The sequence below is a fragment of the Lasioglossum baleicum genome, chromosome 12, assembly GCF_051020765.1.
Source record: "Lasioglossum baleicum chromosome 12, iyLasBale1, whole genome shotgun sequence".
Lineage (NCBI taxonomy): Eukaryota > Metazoa > Arthropoda > Insecta > Hymenoptera > Halictidae > Lasioglossum > Lasioglossum baleicum.
Window position 1 is genome coordinate 10,107,603 of NC_134940.1, and position 24,239 is coordinate 10,131,841.

The following is a 24,239-nucleotide window of genomic DNA, read 5'->3' on the forward strand; positions in this document are numbered from 1 at the left end:
CTGAAGTCATTGAAGGGACTCGAAATTAGCAATACGAAATTCAATTTCCCACTTCTCAGACGCAAAAAGATTATACAGGGTGTCTTAGAAATGTCGTACTACTTTGGAAGGACTGATTCCTGAAGTTATATATTGTAGGGGTTATTCAGGGTTATTTAAGAAAAACACGGACCAATCAGAGCGTGGCTGCAGCGGGCAGATTCTGGCCCAGCCAATGGCAACGCAACGCTCAACAGGACCCTCAAAAACCGCGGAAAACATTTTCGTAAAGGAAAAAATTAATATTTATATACAAATGATCTCAGGAATCATCCCTTTCAAAGAAGTACAACATTTTTGAGCCACTCTGTAGCGCTCGCCGATAAACTGTAGAGCCTACAGTGTAGACTATTATTAGACTACTAAAACCAAACTATATATTTACTCTGCTATACTCAGCTATACTCTATGGTAAAAACTAAAAATGTCAAGACGGCAACGGAAACGATTTTGTCGGATGTCGAGACAACTTTTATAGTTTGTTGACTTAGAATTCCGAACAGGATATCGGTAAAACTCTCGTAAAGACAACGCAGGCTTTTGTTTCATTATAGGGAAAATTCTTAGTCTCCGAAATAGGCCTAACATATGCGATACATACGCGTAAGCCATATAGCCATAGCGTACCGGAGCTGCGGCACACGAATCGCCTGACAGCTTTTTTTTACGATAATCTTTGTACACGTTTCATTTTGACGTGTTCATATAGAAATATAATATGGATCCTCGATTACATAGAAGATCAGAGTCGGAAAAGGGACCGGGTGATTTGGTTAGTGTCATAACCTCTAAGAGATGTTTTTTTCTTATGAATACACAAACAATCAATTCATATATTTTATGCATTTGTAACGATCGCCTTCAAAATGTTCGACTTACTTATTGGAAAGAATCTTTGAGTTCCTCTACACGACAAGCTGTTTACGAACAGTTACTCTGAAATATCAAAATTGTTTATTTTATTTTGCATTAACAATTGCAGATAGTCGAATGGTTAAACGAGGCTTCCTTGAGTCCAGCGGAGGACGTGAAAGTCTCAAATTTATGTAAAGTCCAAGAGATCTTAATAAACAAGGAACCGCAGTTACTTCCTTTATACTTGGACGAGGCCTTGCAATTCTCCTTAGATAGAAATGCGGAAGTTAGAAAAACAGTGACAGGCTTCATAGAAGAAGCAGGGTAATTTTTTATTAAATGTAATCATTATAACATGTGGGATTTATTGACTGTGTGATTGTTTAATTTGCAGAGTAAAACAACCAGAAATAATTCCGCGTGTAGTTCAAATACTTTTAAGACTAGTTTCTGACGATTCGTCGGCTGTGGCTAAACGAGCTCTGAGAGCCAGTGGTAGAATACTGAGATCGGCGTTGAAATGGATATCTGTTGCCACTACAGTTACTCCAGAAATGGAAGTAGCTTGGGGTCAACTCAGTGCACTCAAAATACAAATTATAAATATGATAGATAGTGACAATGATGGGTAAAACGATTTTCTTATTGTTATTTCGATCGACTCTGTCAGTTTCAATTATTAACTTGTTTTATATTTCAGTATTAGGACGCAAGCTGTCAAGTTTCTCGAGGGTGTTGTTTTAATACAAACATACCCGGATCCAGATTCGCAGAAGAAGCCAGACGATTTTTCTTTAGAAGATATTCCATTAACTTTAAAGATAGCCCGTAGACGAAAGCTAGAAGAGGAAGCTAACGACGTGATGGATTTGTTAATTAAATTTCACGGATCTCCTCACGTTAGCAGCGTTAATTTAATGACATGTATGGGCTCCCTGGCATTCATTGCTAAAACAAGGCCCCAATTTATGCCGGGAGTAATACAAGGTACCTATACGACATAGGCAATAGTTATTTTCTTGTATAGATCTGGTGACTCACACGTTCAATTTACAGCTCTGCAAAGACTGCAAAATGACTTACCTCCGACGTTGTCCGACTCTCAAGTAACTAGTGTACAGAAGCAACTAAAATTAACTTTATTAGGTCTAATGAAGCACCCCGCTAGTATAGAATTCGCGTCTACTATAGCTAAACAATTGACTCAACTGGGAGCGAAAGAACAAGAGATAATCAAGTCCTATCCGAAACCGGAGGACATCCGGCGCATGAAAAAGCGGCAACAAGTAAATTCGTTATTAACACGAATCAGGAGTGACAATCAAGAATCTTCGGTAGTAACGCATATCATTTTTAGGAAGCGGCTGCTGCTTCTGCTGCGAAACGCCTTAAAGTTGAAGCTCCCTTAATACCGGATGAACCGGAAGTTGTTCCCACCCCTGTACCACCCCCGAAATTACCGGAGTTGTTAGAACTATCAGAGAGTTTTATTTCTGACAGATTAAGTGTAGAGATCGCTACAGATTTAGTAATGGATAGCATGGTAAAGAACGTTTCTCTTACGAAGATCATTAGCTTAGAGTCGTTCCTGTTAAAATATATTTTATTTGCAGGCCTGGGTGCCAGACTCGATGACAACGATCTTCCAAAGAGAATATCAACCGACCTCGACAACCGACATCAGCATTCAGCGGCAAACAATCGCTAAATTGTTATCCGCACAGATCAAGCAAGCGAAAGCGAAAAAGAAGAAAGAAGCTAAGGACGAAGATGCGGTTATGGAGGATTTGATAAAGAATCCTACTATCAGCGTAGCAGAGGCGAAGCGTGAAAGAAAGCGCGAGAAAGACAGGGAGAAAGAGAAAGAAGCAAAAGCTTCTCTGGAGGCTCACGAAAAGTCGCTGGCTAAAGCGAGAAACCGTCTAAAAGCTTTGAAGTTATCCGAAATTACGAAACCATTGTCGAAAGAAGTGAAAGAGAAAATGTTACTAATGGCGGTTAACAGAATCCTCTCGTCCGAGAAAACAGCTGTATTTGGTGGTGTCGCAGCCATACGGTAAATCAATTTTGTTAAAAAATATTTATAAACTGGAATTTAATTACTATTATTTCGTGATAGGTCCAAGATTTTAACAACTTTAGCCGCAACGTTTAACCCCTATATTAAGGAGGCTGTGCTACGATACATCACCGACGACATGAGAAATCGTTTAGATTTAGCTTTAGGCTGGTTGTACGAAGAGTATGCGTTACTTCAAGGTTTCCAGAGAAGGACCACACTATGCACGAAGCCTCAAGAAGCGCCGCATCAAGCGTACAACTTCCTGTTGTGCACTTTGGTGTCGGCGATTGATTTGGTTCAAGGGAAAGATCGGGATACGTTGTTAAACAGGTAACAGATGCATTGATCATTATTTGGTATATATTTATCAGTAAATATTGATTGTTTGCGTGTTTGAGAGTAGGCTATATCTGGAAGCTCCCCTAATTACGGAAGACGCCGTAGAGGCCTTAAAAATGGTGTCTTCCGATGAGACCAGAGGACTGGCGCCGTTGCAGTTGCTGAAGGAAATGGTTATTCGTAGACCTACGAAGCAATTAGTCTTCTTGAATGTCCTATTGTGCCATACTGGACACGAAAACAACACTGTAAGCAATCTTTAGAGAACACTGTTTGAAACAGTTTCCAGCTCTTAATCTTCTGTTTACATTTAGATAAGGGAAGCTGCAATACAATTAGTTTGCGAGCTATACAGCCGTCCTGAGTTGAGCAAACTTATAGAGGAGTATGCAGTTCTGTATTTGGGTTTCTTACGACTTCACACCCCACCGGAAATAGTGTTTGGGCAGGATCGAGGTAGACCGCAAGTAGAAACACTGTGGACAGAGTCGACTACAAGAGCTTGTCTGGGATTGTATCTCGCATTACTGAGCGAACATCAAGATTTGATCCATGAGTGAGTGGTAAATAATATATTGAACATAACAGTGAATTTTTGTTAACAACTCTTTTAACCCTTTTAGGTTGGCGAGAGTTTACACGTCGATGAGCGCAGATGTGAAGCGCATAGTTCTGCGATTAGTCGAAGGACCAGTGAGGTCTCTAGGAATGGGCAGTCCACAGTTACTGGCGTTAGTTGAGAATTGTCCGAAAGGAGCAGAGACGCTGGTTACGAGGATTATCCATATACTTACAGAGAAGTGTATGTAACTTTATAATTTCACGTAATGCGTCAGTCTTGCGATATTTTACCGTATTATTTTACATTTAGCTGCACCAAGCGCAGAGTTGGTCGCAAGGGTGCGAGAGCTTTATCAGACCAGGGTGTCCGATGTTCGATTCCTGATACCGGTCTTAAACGGTTTGACAAAGAAAGAAGTTATAGCCGCCCTCCCAAAACTAATAAAATTAAATCCCATTGTTGTGAAAGAGGTAACCGTTTCGTTCATGGTGGAACTTGCATATGCAAATTTAACTCAAGATCGAATGCTAATGGTTTGGTGATCCTTTCACAGGTGTTCAACAGGTTACTGGGAACGCATAATAATGACAGTGGTGTACCTCATACGTCCCCCATTACACCCGCTGAATTATTAATTGCCCTGCATAATATAGATTCAAGTAAAGCAGAATTAAAAACAATTATAAAAGGTGTGATAATGTTCACTGTTGATTGCTAGAAAACAACGGTTTTCGGTGCAACATTTTTTTGACGATATTGTTTTCCAGCAACATCGCTCTGCTTCGCAGAGAAGCAAGTGTACACGCAAGAAACAGTGGCCGTTGTCATGCAACATTTGATGGAGATGACACCGCTACCAACATTGTTAATGCGCACAGTGATACAAAGTTTAGCATTGTACCCAAGATTAAGCGGGTTCGTTATGAACATACTTCAGCGATTGATTCTCAAACAAGTTTGGAAGCAGCCAAAAGTTTGGGAAGGTTTTGTCAAGTGCTGTGAACGAACGCAACCACAAAGTTTCGCTGTCATTTTACAGCTTCCTCCAACGCAGTTGGCTGAAGCGTTAAAGATGGCCAGTAATTTGCGCGCTCCGTTGTTAGCGCACGTTGAAGCCTTTGCCGAGAATCAGGTAATTTTATTTTTACGTTTTCAATATTTTATCAATCATGAAAGTTGACCTGTGTATATATGTAAAAAAAATTGAATTGTTTTATAGAAAGCGCACATTCCACAATCGATTATGGACGTTATTCAGGGTAAATCGCCTTGCGACATGCATGATGAATTTGATATTGTGAGTAAAAATGCTTGTATATAAAGAATTAAATCTTTATATTATCGTAAAAACAAAATAAATATATGAACTGATCCAAACAGCTTTCCTCGAATTTCTTGCAGGCACCACCCGGTGATTATCCGATCGAACAAAAACCAGAATCGATGGAAACTGATGTTTCAGAACCAGCACCACCTGGTTTAGATTAGCATAAACTTATTCCAGTGTTGGGATCTGAATCATCATCGACAGATTGCCCCAACTTTAACGAATTCACACTGTAAATCATAAATATTTTTGTTTATAGACCGTGGTATATCTAAAACATTAGATTCACGTATTCTTGGGCTCGCTCGCAGAATGTACATAACTCTCGGATTTACAGTTCTTTTCTTGAGAATCGAGTTGATTTAAGTTGGTTTTGTAAATAGATCATCATGAGTCAATGTTCATATATAGGTGTGTTATAACACACCTATAATTATAATTATAATCTCACGGTATAGTACATTCTTCATTACATATAAAAAGTAATTGTATCGAAGATCATTTTTTGGCTTTGCGAGCGCCACAATCAATATTTGTACAAACATAATTTGTTTTTTTTTCATTTCAACAGGGATCATACAGGATTGCTAATAATCGAAAATTTATATTTGTAAAAATATATTTATTAATACTTTCATGAAATATATATAAATATTGTTAGAACAAATGCAGATGTTATTAAGAAATTACAAATTTGTACATATTTTGTACACAGCACTGGATACACAGTTAAAAGTATCGTACACTATATATCGAACAAAAAACAATAAATATTTTGTCACGTTGAATTGTCGTAATATCATGTACATAGACCATTCTTTCGATACAAAGTGTGATAAAATTTTCTATCTATTGCACAAAATATATGTGATTTACGTTGTGTACATACCCAAATTGCTTACTATTAACTTAGAGCTACATTCGATTTTACAGATGTCAGTCTCAAACAGTAAGTATGACGACTATCTTTTAGTTTCTGATTTATACCAAAATATGAAGTGCCATCAATGCGTTTATCATGTTTTATACATTGTGTGTGTGTGTGTTTGTTTGTTCCTGCATTAATTAGTGAGCTATTCTATCGACTCGTAATTACTCCACATGTGTGTCTTCTGTAAATACTCTCGTATACGATACTGAATTACGAAACAGAAATTTTTAAACATTACATTACTGGAAGGCACTTCAGAAATCGAACGATGTAAAAAAAAACAAATAAAATTTTCTTTGTTATACAAATCTGAAATTTCTTGCCTACATTTCCTTACAATGCAAAATCGATAAAACATTATACAAAATCAACTCCAGTATCTAGTAATTCACGCAACATGAACGATGCCTTTTTCGGAAGAATTCTGAAAATAAGAAATGTTAGATGCATGCAAGATAATTGATTATATATCAAGTGTATTCTTACCTCAAGACGTGTCCCATAAACAGCAAATACGCAGGTATGCTGAACTCCATATAATTTCGACGAACTCCGTCCACAATTTTCTTAGCTGCTTCCACGGCAGGTATCGTGCCGAAAAAGCTCGGTATTCTATACGAAAAGTAAAAAGGTATTATTGTTTTGATCGCTGTTTTTATCAATACAAAGTCATACCTAAAACGAATATCGCTAGCTGCTTCTACACCTATAATAAATGGGTAAATATGGACTAAGGTAACTGCAATGTTGTTGCTTTGAGTATATCTTAATTTAGTACGAAGTGATTCAGCGAATCCTTGAACAGCAAACTGTGCAGTAGATGTTGGAACTCCAGTAGCAGCAACCGATAAACCAGCCACAGAAGACAGAAGTACTATGTGACCCTTGCCGGCTTGTTTCATTTGAGGTAAAATATATTCCGATAACTACAAATATGCATGGTTTAAATTTACAAATTATTACATGTTCATTGTACAGTAAGATATAGTTACCCAAAAGTGGCTGAGAACTGTCACTTTAATTATCTCCTCTGGGTCAGGTTGGTCATCAAGCAACAATCTAGGACTTGGTACACCACAACAATGAAAGAGCATTGTAACACTACCTAATTCGTCTTGAATATCAAGTGCAATGCGAGCCACCTGTAATTGATTTGTAATTTCATTATTATAATAATTTACCTCATATTACAATGTTATTTATAATGAACTTGCATCTTCCTTGTCAGTGATATTACAACAATATGGTTTTGCTACACCTGATGCTCTGTAAGCATGTTGTGCTGTGAGATTACAATTTATTATATCAATGTCTACACAAGCAACGCTAGCACCCAATTTAGATAAATGAATCGCCAGTTCTTTGCCTACCCCACGTCCAGCACCAACAACCTAGGATAAATAAATGATTTAAAATACATGCATATAATTTTCAAATAGTTTGAATGGGTCTATTACCATTGCAACTTCTCCATGTAGACTTTTCAGTGGTGCAGGATTGAATGTTCTGTATATTGACATTAAAATTTCAAAATAGATCTTAAAAAAAAATTCTATTATATCCATCATAAGGATAGAGAGAGAATATGTTCTGAGTAGTATGTTTGGTAGTCTAAAACTTTCCCATAGACCCTCCTGAAAAATGAATGTACATTTCATTAAAAAATATAATAATCTAGATGAGATCTCTCTCTGATTTCTGATATTATGATGTGGATCTGATAACACATTAACTTCAAGCATTCATAATCACTGAATGCCGCTTTTTCTATGGAATACAAACACTTGTCGCGATATACATACCATTTTCTTGAAAATATGCAAGCTCAAATGTATCAGGAAATAATTTGAATTAATCAATCGGAAGAAGGGAGTCTATGTATATCTTGCATTAATTATCGTCTTGAGCTTTAAGATAATGTATCGTGTCGTTATGAGGATAATTTATCCAAGATTTTCATCAAATTGTCAGTCCAATGTTTCATAACGAGAATCGAAATGTATAAATGAGGATTTCACAAAAATCTAAAACCATGCGCGCTGTCACGCGTACCGTTCGCAAACCTTTAACTGAATGTCTGTTATGGGACACAAACATTCGTTATAAATCCGGTTAAGTTGAAGGTCATTGAAACGGAAGATTGAAATTTCGAAAAGAGGGTACCGTTTAATTCGCAGCTGACGAATAAATGGCATTACAAATTGTTTAATTTCAGTTGTATACATGTACACATTTGAAACCAACGTGCCATCGTTTTATTACATCGTAAATTTGTATGCTGTAATCCCAGCGTTATCGTTCAATTTCAAAATTGCTAAAAGAAATACATTGTAATTTAAAAGATGGTAAACGCAAGCGCGCGTTTACGCTTTTAGTGTACCCACAGTACACTCGGACAGAGGACATTTTGGAGCTGCAATCGACAGGTTTAAGTTAAAAAATAGTTCTTTAAAATGTGGTGGCTCGAAATACTTCCAAGTGTAGCTATAATAGGAGTTGCATTGTCAGTTCCACAACAAGCTGCTTATTACATATCAAAATGGCAATTTGGGAACGTGAGTACTAAATACACGAACTGTGCGCAACATAACCTCCTAACATTTCACGTAACAAATAATCCTCAAAATGTTTCATTTATGTTTCTCCTCTAACTGATAAATTGTTTTTTCTCGTATTTCACGTAATAGTTAAACTTTATTTTTGCATTGCAGCCAATGCGTAGATATATGGAAACCGAATGGGATATCAACATGAATGAGAGAGATGGTAATATAAATGGGGCTTCTTGGATAAGATCAGTAAGTGATTTTAGTACAGCATTCAGTAACGATAAATTTGTTTGAGCTCTCATGACATTAAATTGTTGATTAGTCTTTATCGAAAGAGTTTGTCTAATGCATTCATTGGTATTTTGCAGGGCCTGGAAACAATCCCAGATAAATAGACATAATTCAGCGAATGATGTATTAGCATTATTATTATAACGAATGTAAATAATTTATAAAATACATATTTATAAAATGTTCTCCTGGTTACGATCTTTCAGTCTACCCTGTTGTATATTATGTTATATGTATACATTTTCTAAGGTTTATTCTGTATCTTTTTTATTATTTTGTAACAAAATTGTGTAGATACATTATCTCATTCTAAATGATTATATCTATACTTATAATCATTTGTAATATATAAATTACATTGGCTGAAAAAGATGTGCCTCATGAATTCTTGAATATTTAAAAACGCGATTCCCAAGTAATATAAGGTAGTCTCAGAAAAATCCATCCACGTTCTATGAATACCATTTCCTGTCCGAGTAAACACCAACGTTACATTTTCCTGTTAGGAGAAATAAATTGGCCAGAACAGTAACGCAGACGTTTCAAAGGGTGTTTCGTGTATCTCATAATCTCTTATTGCGATGAGATTGTCCTTTGAGGGTTGCGTCTAAGCAAGGAGCGGGTTCGCGCAGTTCCGGTCGCGGATATTGGGAACAGAACTCCTCTGTGAATGAAAAATTAATAACTGCAAAGTAGTTCTGTCAGAAGGAATGTTATTTCGTGTCGGTAGCCGGACAAAGCGAGCGTCCGGCACGTTGTCAGACGGGGCATGGGCACGGTACGGGAAGAAAAGAAATATTCGCGGGAATTCGTATTTCCGTGCAAGAAAGAGAGAGAGAGAGAGAAAAGGAAAGGATATTTCCGTTAATCATTTTCCTCAGCCCCGTTTTCCAATATAACGCGCGCGCCGCACACCCACGCAGCACCAAAATTCTCACCATCTCAGGTAAACTCGGAAGCGGCACGCGAAAGTCTTTTAAAGGGAAAAAAGGCTCCAGGTGTTCCGGACGTCGATGTCCTTTGTTTTCACGCCATTATAGTTCTGAACCCCTCGAAAATATATAAGATCGCCCCCTATGCGTAGCAGACAGAGATAACGAACAATAGGCAGCCGAGGGGACGGGCCTTTGAACTGGGAATACAAAGGGCGTTACAGGTATACATGTACGTGCATTTTTCACTGGGAACGATGATAAAAAAAAGAAGAAAATAGAGAAGCAGGCGGAGTTAATAGCGATTATCACGGGACTAATTAAACCGCCATGTGAAAATTGCAAAAAAATTTGTTTCGTCTCTATTCGTCCGGAATACGTGGCCTCAAGTGGAACACTGGGACGTTTGAATAGAAAACAATGTTAATTCAACAGGCGCGTGACCAAATTTCGCTGACGAGCCTCAAACAATTTTTTCGGTTTTAATTACGTTCTACAAAGGAGGTTCTACCAGGTCACATGTGAAGGATTTTGTTTATATTTTCAATAGCTCTCTAAAAAATTGTATGTAGCTAATGACGACTCGAAAATTTCCTGTTCAGGTTAATAGTCTGTACATATTATATCATATGACATCACTATAATAGCATGATCCACTGATACGAGATATCGTTTATGTAAGGCTTTGTTTTAAAAAAGGCACTAATCGACGTGTTGCAATTAATTCTTGCGTGTTGGAACTAATTTTTAAAGAGCTAGATAGTGTATTGTAAGTAATCGTACTTCTTAGATAAAATGATTGGCAATATTCCGCAAGAAATATGTGTCAGTGCATTATTGCACGTTCGATAGGAAACATATGGTTCTACTCGAAGGTCGTATGATCTTGCGAGATATAAAATAAAGAAGATATCACTCTAAATACTGATTCATCGATTACTGTTCGTTGCAGGATATAATCTCTGTTTCTCAGATAAAAGCACTTAGTGGCCAAGATACTTCCAGCGATTTAACGGAACTTAAAACGTTTCCTGAGCCGGTATGCCAGATTCGGTCGAACGAGAGCAGAATTTATCGATTCTGCTATTCATCTCTGCTCAGCGATACCCGAGACCCCTTTCGTCCAATCGTGACGTTCGAGGTTTTCAAAATTTAACCGCCACGCGGGGCCTATGAGAATATGGTGGACAAAATCATTTCCCGTTACCCTTGTTCCCCCTTTTAACCCACAGACGGCGGACAATTCTAGCAACTATATAATTTTGGGTGTTTAGAACTATTCACTGCTTGATTTATCAATTTTTTGTTGTAGACGCGTTAATCTTTTAGTTGTTCCTAATTTAATAGCAGCTCGCTTAATTTAATCATCAAAATTGACTCAAACCCCTAAGGGTGAAGAAAACAAATAAAACTTCACCCACAATAAAACATTAATGAAGACATTAATATTTCGCAACTTCGTAGATAATTAATTCGAGCATTAAAAGAAGATTTCACTATCAAGTCTTTTGTCTCAAAAGAGGTACTTATAAATAAAGTATAACCAAAGACATTAATATTTCACAACTTTATCGTTAATTAATTCAAGCTTCCGCTGAAATAATCTCCAGATAAGGCAAGCGACTTCCATTTAACATCTAGCAGACAGTTGGCATTGAAAATGTAATCAAATATTCATCTGAATAAGATGTTAATTTTGACCCCATTTAATTGAAAAAATTTTCGCGCTACAATTTGATGTGCAGTTACTACGCAAATCAGTAGCTGTGTTATAATGCGAAATCACTAATAAGTACACGTGTACATAAATTATCAAGCAGGTCGTTAGTCATTAATAGATTCCGGATCTTCATGCAAAATAAAAATTTTGTGCATCAATTGCAAGACACAAGAGCTAAATATATTTTTCATTAATAATTCGGAGTCTAATCAGTATCAATAAATTTTTTAATGAAAAGAAGCCCGACAACTTCCCGAATGAAAGGAAGCTTGACAACTGTCTTTACATAGATAATAACCTTACAAAAATTTCATAGGTTATAAAGATCGTAATGAATCAGTAATGAATGAAATTGCTATTGTCAATTTCTCAAGAGACGCTGAATGTTCGAATTAACAAGGACCATTAAAACAGTAACGTGGTAACTTACATTGTGAAAAAACGTGGACAATAATGTTCGTCATCGTGTATCACTCAATATCAGATAGCGTGGTTCGATTTGAGGTCCAATCACAGTGAAAAGTGGCAGGAAAATCACCGTTGCTCGAGATACGCTCAGCAGCCTATGGCGGTGCTTTAAATCGGTCTTGGGACTTGGGACTCGGCGAGCGGGCTGCAGTCTAGCGCGAGACGTCGCGGAAGTAGCATCGTGTCCGACACGTCACGATCTTCTACGATCTCCCGATTCGTTCCGATCGATCGCACGTTCGAAGCGTTTCCGAAAAACCACGCACAAGGGGCCGCTTCTCGTTGGACGAGGGGAAACTCGTGCGAAAACCCGTCGAGCCGAATTTGCGCGGGAATTGGCCATAAACCGGGGTAGCGTTGCAAGCGTTGCAAGCGCGCATCTGTCCAGCATTTGTTCCTTCTCCAAAGGACCGGCGGGCACGTTTGTCAGAGCAGGCTCTCCGAGATACAAGGAACGGCGTGCAACGCAGGATTTCTTCGAATCCTCAAACCGGACGCATTCCGCAACAAGTCCTCGGACACTTAGCCATTGTTTCACCCGCGTTACCCTTTCACGGTGCAATTAGCTGTTCCGTTATAGCTGAGCGAGCGTTCACAAGCGTTTCGCAGTGTTGTTGTATAGTGTATCGACGAAAGTTTCGGTCTCTCGGCGTTCACGGTCAACCTGTTAGTCATGTGGGAACGGTAAAAACCACTCGTGCTCAGGAACTCTGGAAGAGCAGTTTTCTCGGGAATGGTATAATCATGATATAGTGTGGAACCTGCTCCTCGTTCCGGGCAAGGATATAACGCACGATGCTCTGACGGGCCTGTCTCGTCCCTTGGGCTCTCTCTTTCCTATGTTGTGGTTTGTGCGATGTTTACTGCTTGGTTCCGCGAACGGTGCAACATGACCACACTGTGCTCGAAAACGCGTCGCTCGAACGACTCTACGAACGATACACTGTGAAACTTTTCTCTGGGGACTTCGCAAGATAGGAATTCGCCTAATTCGAGACACGGGAATCCACCACCAAGCCGGATCATGCGGTGTTTTTCGCCGGGACCGCGCGCTAAGAAGATGGGTAAGTCTGTTGCCAGAATCGTTACAGATTATTATTCGCTCGAAGAGGTAATCGATATCGCCCCATTGATCTAGCCATTCTAGCCAGGCAAAATAGACTCCCGCGATCGAAAACTTATTTCAAAGCCGTACATTTTTTTTTCATACATTTGTGGTACACTTACTGCCACATCCATCGGTGTCTACTGTATAGTACATAGTCCAGAGAAGTATTTGCGTGTCATAATTCTGTGTTCGATGAGGTATTCAAAACTGCTTCTTTTAATGAGTAGATATAGATTAAAATGTTTTTTAAAAGACATGTACACACCACCTTTGCGAAATAAAACAATTTAGTAAAAGGGAATTATGAATTCTCCGAATAATATGACTTAGAACGACGAAGTGTATAAAATTAATTTGTCGATGAAAAGAAACCAATGTATATATTCGTTTCAGCTTATTAAAATCAATAAAGAGAGAAATTTCTTGTAACCGATTCCGACAATTTTCATCTCGCATACAAATCCATAGACGTGCAAATTCTTTTCTGACCCACTCTATTGTCCCCAATGTTTATGTCCGTTTCATTACCTCGACAGTGGCGTGAAATAATGTTTCGATAATTGGATTTCAACTATTCGAAATCCCCATCGACACGTTCTATTTCTATGGAGATCCGTGTGTCTCCGCGTTATTCCCCGAATATTTCGGTATTACACGAACGAGATCCATGACGTCCCGTGACGTTTCAAACGAACGAGTTTCGACGCGAACGGAATTGCGACTTCGTTTCCTGAAAAATTGATCGCGCGTCGCGTTTCGTAATCGTTCACGGTCGTTTTCTCTCTCAGCAACGCTCGTTTATCTTAGCGATTTTGTTCTTGCAAATCCGCTTAGTAGGGACCCAGCCCGGCGGATTTCGGCCGATATTTTCGGTCCAAGGACACCTGGTTCTTAAACGATTCGGCTCGGCGGTTTTCCCCTTGCATCGACGCGCAATTACCGATTACCCGTACCGCTAGACTCTCCTTTCGTCCTGGGAAATATCGATTCCTTCTAGAAAGCTTGATCGTGAAAGGATTCTACGATCATTGTATGTATGTATTATGCTTAGACGCTCGACGCGTTACAATATCGATTCTAACCGAGTGAGTCATGCGATCGAACGTTGTAAACATCGCCATTCAATATACTGTTCGTTGTACCGGGAAAAAACAAGTGTCACCTATGAATAAGAATTTTCGCGTAACGTCTCGTTTCAATTTCATATCTCGAATGTCGCGACCTGAATAATTTTGAAACAGTCGAGTCCGTCGATTCATCACGTTTCGACACGGTGGCCGACATCTTGGATTTATTCGTCATTTCGAAGAACTTTTGTACCGTGTTTTACAAGAGAATATATAAAACATTTTAACAAGACGAGTGAAATTGAAAGAATGACATTTTCGGGACGGAACGGAATGACGTTTAGTGTAGTCTAACGGACTACGTCATGAAGACTGACAGTGTGTTTAAATATTTATGTCTCGCGTCGTCCTGGCTGCTAAAGTTCATTTTTGAGACATAGGGAGAACGTGCTTTATTTCAGCACCAATCCAGTAGTCAATCTTTCTGAAAACGAAATCCTTAAGAATAACGAACTATGTATATTATAAAATATTTAGAAAAGAGCATATTCATAATATGTAACATCGTTTAAGATGGCGGACTACTGGCCTTAAATGGTCAAATAATGGAACAACTAAATAGTCAATGAAACCGTAGAGACTTTCACTTGAATAATTGTTGCGACCAGGACTTGTTTGTTCGGAGAGGTCCGTTGCCAGGAGAGCATCAGTGTTTGCTCGTTTCTGCAATGTATTCGCCATCATTGCTCTAACCCTTCGGGTTGCGTCATCCAGGGCCAGGAAAATGGCGGTCCCTTAGGGGATTTTTGTGTGAACGGAACAGAGAAGATCGTATTAAGAGCGAGTAGAATTACATTTCCTTGAGCGAGGGACAAACGGGCGTCCTTATCGTCTCGGGAGAGCTAATCTTCTTTCGAGCACGTTGATAAATCGTTCTCCGACGACAGTTTTTCCGTACGTGTACGACCCAGACGAGACAACGGTTGTCTTCGGGAACGGAGCCGTTTGTTATGTAAACACACGGTTATTTCGTGGACAGACACAAATACTGCCACGATAAAAATTGTCGTCAGCCATCTTGAAAGCGATACATCTTGAAGGCTCGTCGCTGGCTGTTATTATAGTGGTCTCGTCATCCGAGACACCGACTCTTTCTCTTTTATAATGAGCAGAGAATTTAGAACGGGGAGTAATTATAATCTTTAGAGCCTGTGGATTTTTGGGGAGTGTGGAGCGTAGGCCATATGCAGATTGCTCCGTGGAGCACTAGGATGAGTATGTTCAAATCGGGAGCACCAAAACCACGCCCACTATCCATAGGTTTCATTTTTAATCTACTGAAACGTACAAAATTTTAACCAAGCATATTGAATTTTTTCTTGAAAGTTTATGTTTATTTGATTGGTAGTGGTACGAAGGAGATTCTTTTCTGAGTTGGCCCGGGCGTGGCTCCGAGGGGCAATCGGGGGCATTCCCGGAGCATCGCAAGGCTTCGCAGGGCTTGTCGGCCGCGACCGCCTTGAGTAATCGGCACTTCGGGAAATCGGGGCGGCAGCTTTCGCCGTGCGAAGACCCGGAAAGAATGCGAGCAAAGCAGCGTTTAATTAAAATAATACTTCGCTGCGAAAATCGCGAGCGATGCGTTCTTTCGGTCGGTTCGCGCGGCGCGGCTCCACGGGGCCGAATATTCGCGCGCGTAATTAAAATTTCCATCGCTTTGAATTCAGTCCGAACGGCTCGCCCCTTTTCGCGTATTAAATATTATAGTCCCGGCACGCATTCGCGGGCGCAGGAGGGATTCGTTAACTTTTATCCGCCATCTCTCTGCCTCGCTATTCCGCTGTTGAAAAACGAGAACCCGCGCACGGAATTTTTCCGCGTTCTTCCTTTCTGCCGCGCTCGGTTTTCGGTTTCGTTGGCCGGAATATATTCATGAATTTCCTGTAAATATTATGTACTTCGAGCGGGGTTTGGAGGATTTTATTCCCGATATGTATACTGTATACATATTTTTTGGTTTCCTTCATTCTTCGTCTTCGTTTTCAGTCTTTTTTTTTAACGAATCACGACCGTTACTTTTAGCTGGACACCTTTCTCCGCAGTGGGCGCGCCGTGTCCAAACGAAATTCGATAAACCAATCACGTGCCATCGATTTATTTCAAGTATAGTTAGACTCGAGCGTTAGACGATATGCTCGTCGATATTTCGCAGTGAAACGGCAAAATAAACCGATATAAAGTTGAAACCATTGTGGCGCGGACATCATCCTCGACGCCAGTTTGTTTTGCTTATCTGTCGAATCCACGTGGTCGGTGCCCCTTTGATTAACTCTCAAACTCTCCCCGGTGGTTGCTGGGTCCATTGTGACCCAACATGGACAAGTTGCAATCCATATTATTGAAACTGATCTTTTAGATAGAATGTTGTTTCAAGGCAAGAGAAGCTGCATTTTCGAAAAATTTAGATTTCAAAATCTTGCTCGCGCATTGACAAATGAATACACAATTCCATACCTGCTACGCAGAGTTCGCTGTACCACTACCACAATACTGCTTCAGCAAAAAAATCGAACAGTTCGACGATAGAGTTTGATAAACAACGCAAAATGTGCTCGGCAATTCTTCTCCTATCTGCAATAAAAACAGAGTTATAGCCCGGGCCAGTTGCTAAAATCACCCTGCACACTCCTCGGGCCAAAACGCATGATTTATAAGCATCCGTTGTTTCGTAGTACGACACGGGTCCGTGCGGACCCAGCGTTCGCCGCGCGAGGGTTCGCGAGAACGGAAAAGGGACGGCGCGTATATAGGCACGCACCGCTTGTCCGCGTATTTAAACGCATAATTAAACCGAGTTGCATCATGGGTAAATTGCAATAATCCTTGTGCATTCGCCGCGTCCCCATTCGCGGGGTAGGGACAGTACAAGAGAATAATTGCTTTTGCTTCATTGTGTAACGCGTGAGCGTCGGCACGCGTTTCAGCTTGTAGCTGGAGACATCTTTGTTTTGTTGCTATCCATCTTTCTCGTTCCACCGTTGTCATCTTTCTCTCGCGACTGTCATCTTTGTTTCGTCGCTGTCACCACCGGAAGCCGTGCTTTTCTTCGAGGCCGTTCCTTATTTCCAGCCGGGAGCCGCGTTCGACTCTCCGGGTTCGAGCCGAACCGTGAAGCTCGACGTATTATTACGTCCTTTGACGAGCCGCGGAAGCCCTTTCACCGAGGAAAAGCTCTGTGACGTGTGCAGCGTGTTTCGTCTTATGGAAATTTCAATGACGAATCGGGTTGCGAGCGAACACAGCGCTGATAAAAGGACAAGACGCAAGACATTTTTATTAAAATCTGATTCCGGCCAATGGGCCACGCGAACCTCGAGACTCGATTTTCGAAGCTAAGGAGCTTCAAAAGCTCCTGTGGCCCAAAGGGCTGTAGCACCAAAGATACTTTTTCCTCCACGATTTTCTTCCAGATACAATTATGCTCTTTTCCACTTCTACGTAATCTTAGAGAGAGGATGGATATGGATGTTGGCGATGACGGGAGATCTGGAGCAAGAATTTAGCACGGTCTCCGGCAATGGGAGAACGAAAAGGGAGTTTTATATTCGTTATCGAGGATTGTTCCGGGGAGACACGATTTATGAATGAATTCAATAATTGCACGGACCAAACAGGGATCTGGTGTACACGTGCTCAGGCAGACGGTGACAAAAGAACGGAAATTTTAGGTCACCGTGCTTCTGCAACGGCAAGGACTCCGGAGACTGTGAAAATGTGTGCTACATTTCTCGGTGGCTGTTGGGATGTTCGTAAAATAGAGGAGTTGGAAGTCGGAGAAATTGATCGTTACAATGCTACCAATTTAGAATTAGGTCTTTTTTGTGTCTGTCCTAATCCTTCTCTTCTCCTTGATCGAAGGGGATAAATATTCATATACATACAGGGTGAGTCACCTAACGTTGCCACCTCAAATATCTTTGTTGTTTTTAAAGATACGTCAAATGTCTGAAAGACAAAGTTGAATGGTTCAGTGGGGCTCACACGATACAAAAAATATTTTTGTTTTTATGTGATTTTTTTTAGAGATATCAAGGTCACCTTCATTTCTTTAAGTGGAAGCACCCTTTTTTAAACACCTACAATGATAGTCCCTTTCATTAGAAATTCAGTGACTATAATTACCCATGCACGTATAAACTTTCTAAGTAGCTCCTAGTCCATATAACAGACACAGAAAATTATTATTTTGTATTGACAAAAATATTCGCAGTCTACTCGTTAATCACTCACTAATTTTCGAAGCCCCTTATCTGTAGACTTCATACTTAGGCTTTCAAAACAACAAAGATATTTGAGGTGGCAACGTTAGGTGAGTCACCCTGTACATATGTATATATGTTTCTTGAAGAAAATCTGTGTCTTCCAATTCTCTCCAGTTAGCAAGGGGTTCAATTTCACCTACTCATTTGATCCGCAAATGCATAGAATCCGCAGTCTAGTGGTCAGCGTCGATCTTAGTGGATCTAATACAGACAGCTGAGGATTCGAGCTGGCCATTAGAAAATTAGAATTTCAACGGAACGTCCATCGAGAATGTACCCAAGCCGGGGTTGATCGTTTCAGCCATCGAACGCATCAACCCGAGGCGCGCTTCTACAGGGCAGCAAGCGATGAATCATTGCCCCGAGGGTGAAGATGGGACTTTTCATGTCTCCGTTAACCGCGTCTTTGGATAGCGGCGTGCAGCACCCCGTTCGAGGAAAGAATAGATCGCATCCCTTCTAACGAGAGGGCGTGTCACGGCGAGCGTAACGATAAATGAATCCTTTTGTGTCGCGTGCAGGCAAGTTGTCCTCGGCGGTGTGCCGGCGGCGCGGCGTGGCGTGTCGTTAAATTCTGTATCGAAACTGGGCGAACATAACGGGGGTGGAGGAAACTTTCCCCCGTAGCGCGGAAATGGAATTCCGGCCGGTAGCTCCGTTCGCTCCGTTTCACGGTTGTTAGCGATATTTTTGATAATTGCATATCGGTGTGGCCCCGGTGCATTCGCCTCGGCGCCATTGCCGTTGTCGTTGTCGTTGTCGTTGTCGTCGTCGACGGGCTCCCGTCGTTTTGCGCGCTCGGCAATCGGACAATCGATACAGAACCGAAGCGCAGTTTCCCCTGCGTTCCACGGTAATTGATACCCCATAAAAAGCTGTCTTTAATCGCACTGCGCCCGTGCTCCTCTTATCCGGGATATTTAACATTTAAATATTGAATGGGAGCAATGGGCGAACGCCGTGAACGGCCCTCGTTCAAATACCGGCGAGCGTTTCCACCGGTTCGAATCTCTTTTTCGACTCTCCAACGGCCACCGTTTTTCGCCTGACCCCTCGCGCTGCGATTTATTTGCCAGCGATTATGGCTGTGCGTAAAATCTCGCTTCTCTGCGGTTAAAATAGGTGATTCCTGATTTTATGAGATCCTTTGAAGATATTCAATATAAACAATATGAAAGAATATTTCGTTCACCACACGTATTGCAAACTGCGTGCCAATTAATGGTTACGCGCTCGATTTTTCAATAATTCATAACGATCGCGCGTCATCGGTTCTCCATGTTGAATGACGGGCTTCCCTCCGTCATTTTCGGTTGCGGAGGCGAAATTTCCAGTGGAGCATCGCTGCGCGCGCGGAAAAATCGTTGCGGGAAGAAAGCGAATTACGAACAATCGGAGGTTTACGGTGGACCACCCCATATACATAGGTACATATATTCGCGCGTCGCCGCATCCTCCAGCCGACGGCAGGGGTTTTGAAATATGCCGTTTAATTATCAACAATATGTTCGTTCCATTAAAATTCGATCAACGGCCCGGAAAGATTTCATTCCAACCCGAAATTGGATCGCTTCCGGCTCGTCAAACAGGACCGATCCACTTCCGCTAATTTTCGAACGTGAACCCTTCCTGGATAACGCGCAACTACGGAAACTTTTCTGTCCCCGTTTCAAAGTCTATTTACGGATCCATGATTTATTAGTTCAACTTAGTTCCCCGGCTAAGCCGATAATGTGACCGTAATTAAGTTCCGATTCCGGAGACGACGCTTTCCAGCTCTAACTTTCGCCTGGTTTTTCTGCTAGTCGTGATTTTCTGCTTAGGCGATAAGGTAAGTATATGTCTTAGAAAGTGACGTAGTGGAACAGAGCCGAACGCTGAAAGCAACCTGCCTGAAAGAAATTTTTAGGAATTTTTCTGGGAAATTGAATGGACTTCCTTTTAAATAAAATATCTTTGAAGGTACATTAGTTGTATTTAAAAACGCTTAAATTATAAGCATCTTAAAAACAGCTACTCTTGGAAGCTGTTTTCCTAAAGACGTTGCACTCCGAGCATGAGTTCTCGGGGCTGGATTAACTGTAGTAAAAAGGTCACGAAGATTCTGTCAATGAACTTTTAAAAGAACTTATTTTTGACTAAATGTCACTCGTTCAACGCAAAGACGATTTTACACTGATCAACACGCCATTACTTTTTCCAGAAACGAATACATATCTACAAATCACATTTCTTTCTTAATATATCAAGAAAGTATTGTCATTGCAAATACAATTACGATTAAGTAAGACGATCCGAAAATAAACTCATAATAAAATTAACACAGACAGTAACTTACAAAAGAATATTTTTTTATACATAGTACGGTATTAAACTGAGAGTGGTTCGCGGTGGGAATTATAAAAGTTTAAATAAAAGTGCACGTTCTAATTACAGCAAATATTTTTTAATCCTCTACCAAAGCCATAAAGTGAAACATAACCAGCGTACACAATAAACAACACGTAATCAGTTTAACAATGTACAGTAAGTAGTTCTGAACAATATAACGAGTTTCTTTCGTTCGTTATGTTTGCGGCGCGATATTTTTCGTTGATTTTATGCAACGAAACAAGCAACGCCGTTAAAATTTCATTTGTAACAAACGAAGCCGTATACCATTCATTTAAAAAGTTCTATGGAGCCTCGGGACTACCTATCTCGCTGGTTGAGGGTTAACGCCTATCACCGAACCTCTTAGCTCTTAACTTCCGGTAACGAGTGCAATTATTTGCAGCTACTTAGCGTAATCATTCCGGACGAACTTTCTCAAGACTCGGGGAAAATAAATGAGTTATTTACTCTCTCATTTTACGCATTTTACAGTCGTAATAGTGACGGTCCTGCTAACGACTGGGGCAAATCCGTATGTTTCTATTGTACCTTTTAATTACAGTATTAAGCATTTCGTAATTTCAAGTAGCATACACTACAGACTGAAGTTTAAGTACGAATATTAACGAAAGAGGGAGCCGTAATTAAACAATAAAATAAAGAGCAGAAAAAAATGTCGGCTGTAAAATACTAAGGGATGAAGCAAGTATCGAATGAATCCTAGTTTCACTCACCCAATGTATCAAATTCGAACTTCGCCTGAAACTCCTTAATCTAATCACAACCAAATTAAATTGCCATCATATCCCGGGTCGGCACAGACCCAGCACGGATTGGAATAAAGCAGGAACCGCGTGGGCGGCCCATAAATCGTTTTGAACCACGGATTTGTCCACGGTCGAGCAGATTTCAACCGATTTCGGTGTCACTCGAGCCGCGGGTGCGTTGGGCGGGGATGGATCCATTCGTTTGTTAATTACTGGATATTAATTTCGCAGCGGTACGGTCGCGGCCGCTTGATTAATCACGGTTATTACCGGGGTGCCTGGAATTGAAATCGTTCCGCGTTATTATTTTATAATCGTGCGCGGCCGGTTTCTCAGGGCGCGATCGACAGCGGTGAAAACGGCGAGAGATCCACTTATTGCCAGAACGTTAGCCGCCGACGTTAATTCCGTGGGAGCTGGTCTGGTGTAGGTTCGTATATATTCGGCCGATAAACGAGTCCACCGCCATTATAACCGGGGGACCATGTCGTTAAACCGGGGAACCCTGTAATGAGGGTTGCGCGCGAGGATTTTCGATGAGCCGTAAATTCACTTGCAACCCGAATGGCCCGAACCGGCGAGAATTAAGCTGTTGCTGGCTTGTTGCACAGATGCACCGCGTTTATCGTTGCCAAGAGCCTTTCGCGGCTGCCAGAAATCCCTCACAACCCTTTACCGGCCCCGCGATGACACAGTTTTCCAGTTTCGAACCACTGATTCCATCCGCCGCATTTTCCCGTCTTAACCAAAACATTTCTCTTTGACGTCCCGCGCGGCGTCTCTTGGTACCTTTGCGTTCGCCAAAAACATTTTCCATCAAAAACATCGCATTTTATATGGGTTAGTTAACCCTCCAGTGCACGGGTCAACACTATCAATTTAAGTTCTTATACAGGGTATTTCACCTAACTTTACCACTTTGAATATCTTTGTTGTTTTTAAAGTTACGTCAAATGTCTGAAGGACAAAGTTGAATGGTAAAATAGGGCTCATACTATACCAAAAATTTTTGTTTTTATGTAATTTTTTGGTATTGTATGAGCTCCATTTTACCATTCAACTTTGTCCTTCAGACATTTGACGTAACTTTAAAAACAACAAAGATATTCACAGTGGTAAAGTTAGGTGAAATACCCTGCATAATGCTATTGTTGTTATATTGTCTGATGTCACTCCTAGTTAAGCAAGAATTCGTTGACGAATGTCAGTCTAATTTAGAGAACATTGTCACAGCATCTATTAATTGAATTCGTGGACCTCAAAGACCCAATCCGCGCGCTGCAGGGCTAGTTTCGAAACCGGCTACATCCGTAACACACTCATGTTAAAATAAATTGCAGTTTTGTAATTTATTGTACGCGACCGTTGGTACGCCAGATATTTTTTAATTTATTGTCAATATAACGTTTGAAAGCGGAAATGTCGCGCTGCCATTTAACGTTTAATTCAATCTCTATCGTCAGTTATGGTTCGATCTCTACGTTCGTTTGAAGCCGATATTAGGTGGATTTATGTAAAATAAATCCTGCAGCGAGAAGGTTGCTCGCTATTTATTGCAGGTAATGTTGAAGGTATGTACTGGTAGATTTATTTCATGGATAAAGTGGAAAATCTAAAATTAGTAATATTTTCATATAATTTATTATTTTTAACGAGAGATAGAATTCTATAACTTTGCAATCCACGAACCACCCTCGAATATTCTCCGGCGCCCTGGTTACAACCAAAGTCAGGATAGTTGAGATAAACTATTACACTTTTTCCTTTCTTTCGCTACTCCCGTCGTCGTCCTCTTTGGTAACACCTTAGCAAAGTGTGATCACAGAGCTCGTTCCCTGAATCTCACCCCCTCGCTCAACATTGTCTTCAGTATTTCGTTTCACCACGATTAATCATTTCCCAGCCATTCGAGAATACAGGCTTTACACCACTAACTTTCGAAGCCTGTTTTCGTCGCTACTACGTTAACCTCAAGTGATAAAAAGTGCACCGGTGTAATGGCTTTCGGTAGTCCATTTTTGTGGAAAAGTTCATCGAAGTTTGCGACCAGCGCTGCTCAATGAATCTCTTGTCATTTATTAGATGTGGTATAGGAACTTGCTTCTTTCAGACAAAATCAGAACAGTTTGGCTTAATGAATAAATTCTAATAAAATTGGTACTTTCAAGTAAAACAGTTCGTCAAAATAAATGTAATAATCCGACTGCGGATGTTTATGAAATTTTCAATTTTTGTAGACGGATTTTAAGAAAGTGGAATAAAATAGAATCTCATTTTCCGTGGTAGTAATCTGTTTAGATCTGAAATAAGTTAAAATCGTACTAAATTCTGTCATATATTATATCCTAGCATTTATTGAGAATTTTCAAAAGCCATAATTTGCATAAAGATCCGCAGTCTAATAATAATGTAAAATTATAAATTACCATTCCTCAAGATCTGAAGTTCTAGAATCACCTGATTGACGGTGTCTATTAACAAACAGAAACAAAAGGAACAGCACGTCGAAAATAAGAGGTTCTAAAAA

The 24,239-nt window shown here is 40.4% G+C and overlaps 4 protein-coding genes across 8 annotated transcripts in view; 3 read left to right on the forward strand and 1 right to left on the reverse strand.

Annotated features, from left to right (window-relative positions):
* The first annotated feature begins 426 nt into the window (after window positions 1–426).
* On the forward strand, window positions 427–5,647 carry Sym (symplekin scaffold protein). Of its 2 annotated transcripts, none has more exons than XR_013010186.1 (16): window positions 427–811; window positions 1,022–1,218; window positions 1,289–1,522; window positions 1,595–1,881; window positions 1,951–2,180; window positions 2,252–2,437; window positions 2,508–2,950; window positions 3,014–3,286; window positions 3,360–3,543; window positions 3,610–3,851; window positions 3,919–4,097; window positions 4,167–4,327; window positions 4,411–4,546; window positions 4,625–4,772; window positions 4,897–4,989; window positions 5,077–5,154. XR_013010186.1 is itself a non-coding variant. In XM_076435905.1 (16 exons), the coding sequence occupies exons 1-16, from the start codon at window positions 758–760 to the stop codon at window positions 5,343–5,345; spliced, it is 3,336 nt and encodes a 1,111-aa protein (XP_076292020.1). In that variant the 5' UTR covers window positions 427–757; the 3' UTR covers window positions 5,346–5,647. The 2 variants fall into 2 exon arrangements, 1 of the variants encoding a protein (XP_076292020.1); XM_076435905.1 differs by adding an exon at window positions 5,259–5,647 and having other exon boundaries at window positions 4,625–4,989.
* A 143-nt stretch (window positions 5,648–5,790) lies between these two features.
* LOC143214632 (short-chain dehydrogenase/reductase family 16C member 6) lies at window positions 5,791–12,237 on the reverse strand. Of its 3 annotated transcripts, XM_076435914.1 has the most exons (8): window positions 8,279–8,544; window positions 7,918–8,192; window positions 7,573–7,749; window positions 7,330–7,506; window positions 7,108–7,257; window positions 6,791–7,041; window positions 6,602–6,727; window positions 5,791–6,539 (listed from the first exon to the last, which is right to left on the reverse strand). In XM_076435914.1, exons 2-8 carry the CDS (start codon window positions 7,918–7,920, stop codon window positions 6,473–6,475), a joined length of 951 nt encoding a protein of 316 aa, XP_076292029.1. In that variant the 5' UTR covers window positions 7,921–8,192; window positions 8,279–8,544; the 3' UTR covers window positions 5,791–6,472. The 3 variants fall into 3 exon arrangements, with proteins under 3 accessions (XP_076292029.1, XP_076292028.1, XP_076292030.1); XM_076435913.1 differs by having other exon boundaries at window positions 7,918–8,544; XM_076435915.1 differs by lacking the exons at window positions 7,918–8,192; window positions 8,279–8,544 and adding an exon at window positions 12,038–12,237 and having other exon boundaries at window positions 5,792–6,539.
* Window positions 8,528–9,140, forward strand: LOC143214633 (NADH dehydrogenase [ubiquinone] 1 alpha subcomplex subunit 1-like). Its single transcript, XM_076435917.1, has 3 exons — window positions 8,528–8,670; window positions 8,827–8,913; window positions 9,033–9,140. Exons 1-3 carry the CDS (start codon window positions 8,569–8,571, stop codon window positions 9,057–9,059), a joined length of 216 nt encoding a protein of 71 aa, XP_076292032.1. The 5' UTR covers window positions 8,528–8,568; the 3' UTR covers window positions 9,060–9,140.
* A 759-nt stretch (window positions 12,238–12,996) lies between the features above and the next one.
* The window catches only part of Lapsyn (Leucine-rich repeat activity-regulated protein at synapses), a 62,525-nt gene continuing 51,282 nt past the window's right edge, over window positions 12,997–24,239 (forward strand). Inside the window, exon 1 of one of the 2 annotated variants that reach the window (XM_076435911.1) lies at window positions 12,997–13,139. In XM_076435911.1, coding sequence (XP_076292026.1) covers window positions 13,100–13,139 — 40 coding nt within the window. In that variant the 5' untranslated portion in view covers window positions 12,997–13,099. The remainder of the gene's footprint in view (window positions 13,140–24,239) is intronic. The other variant, XM_076435912.1, reaches the window with a different exon arrangement.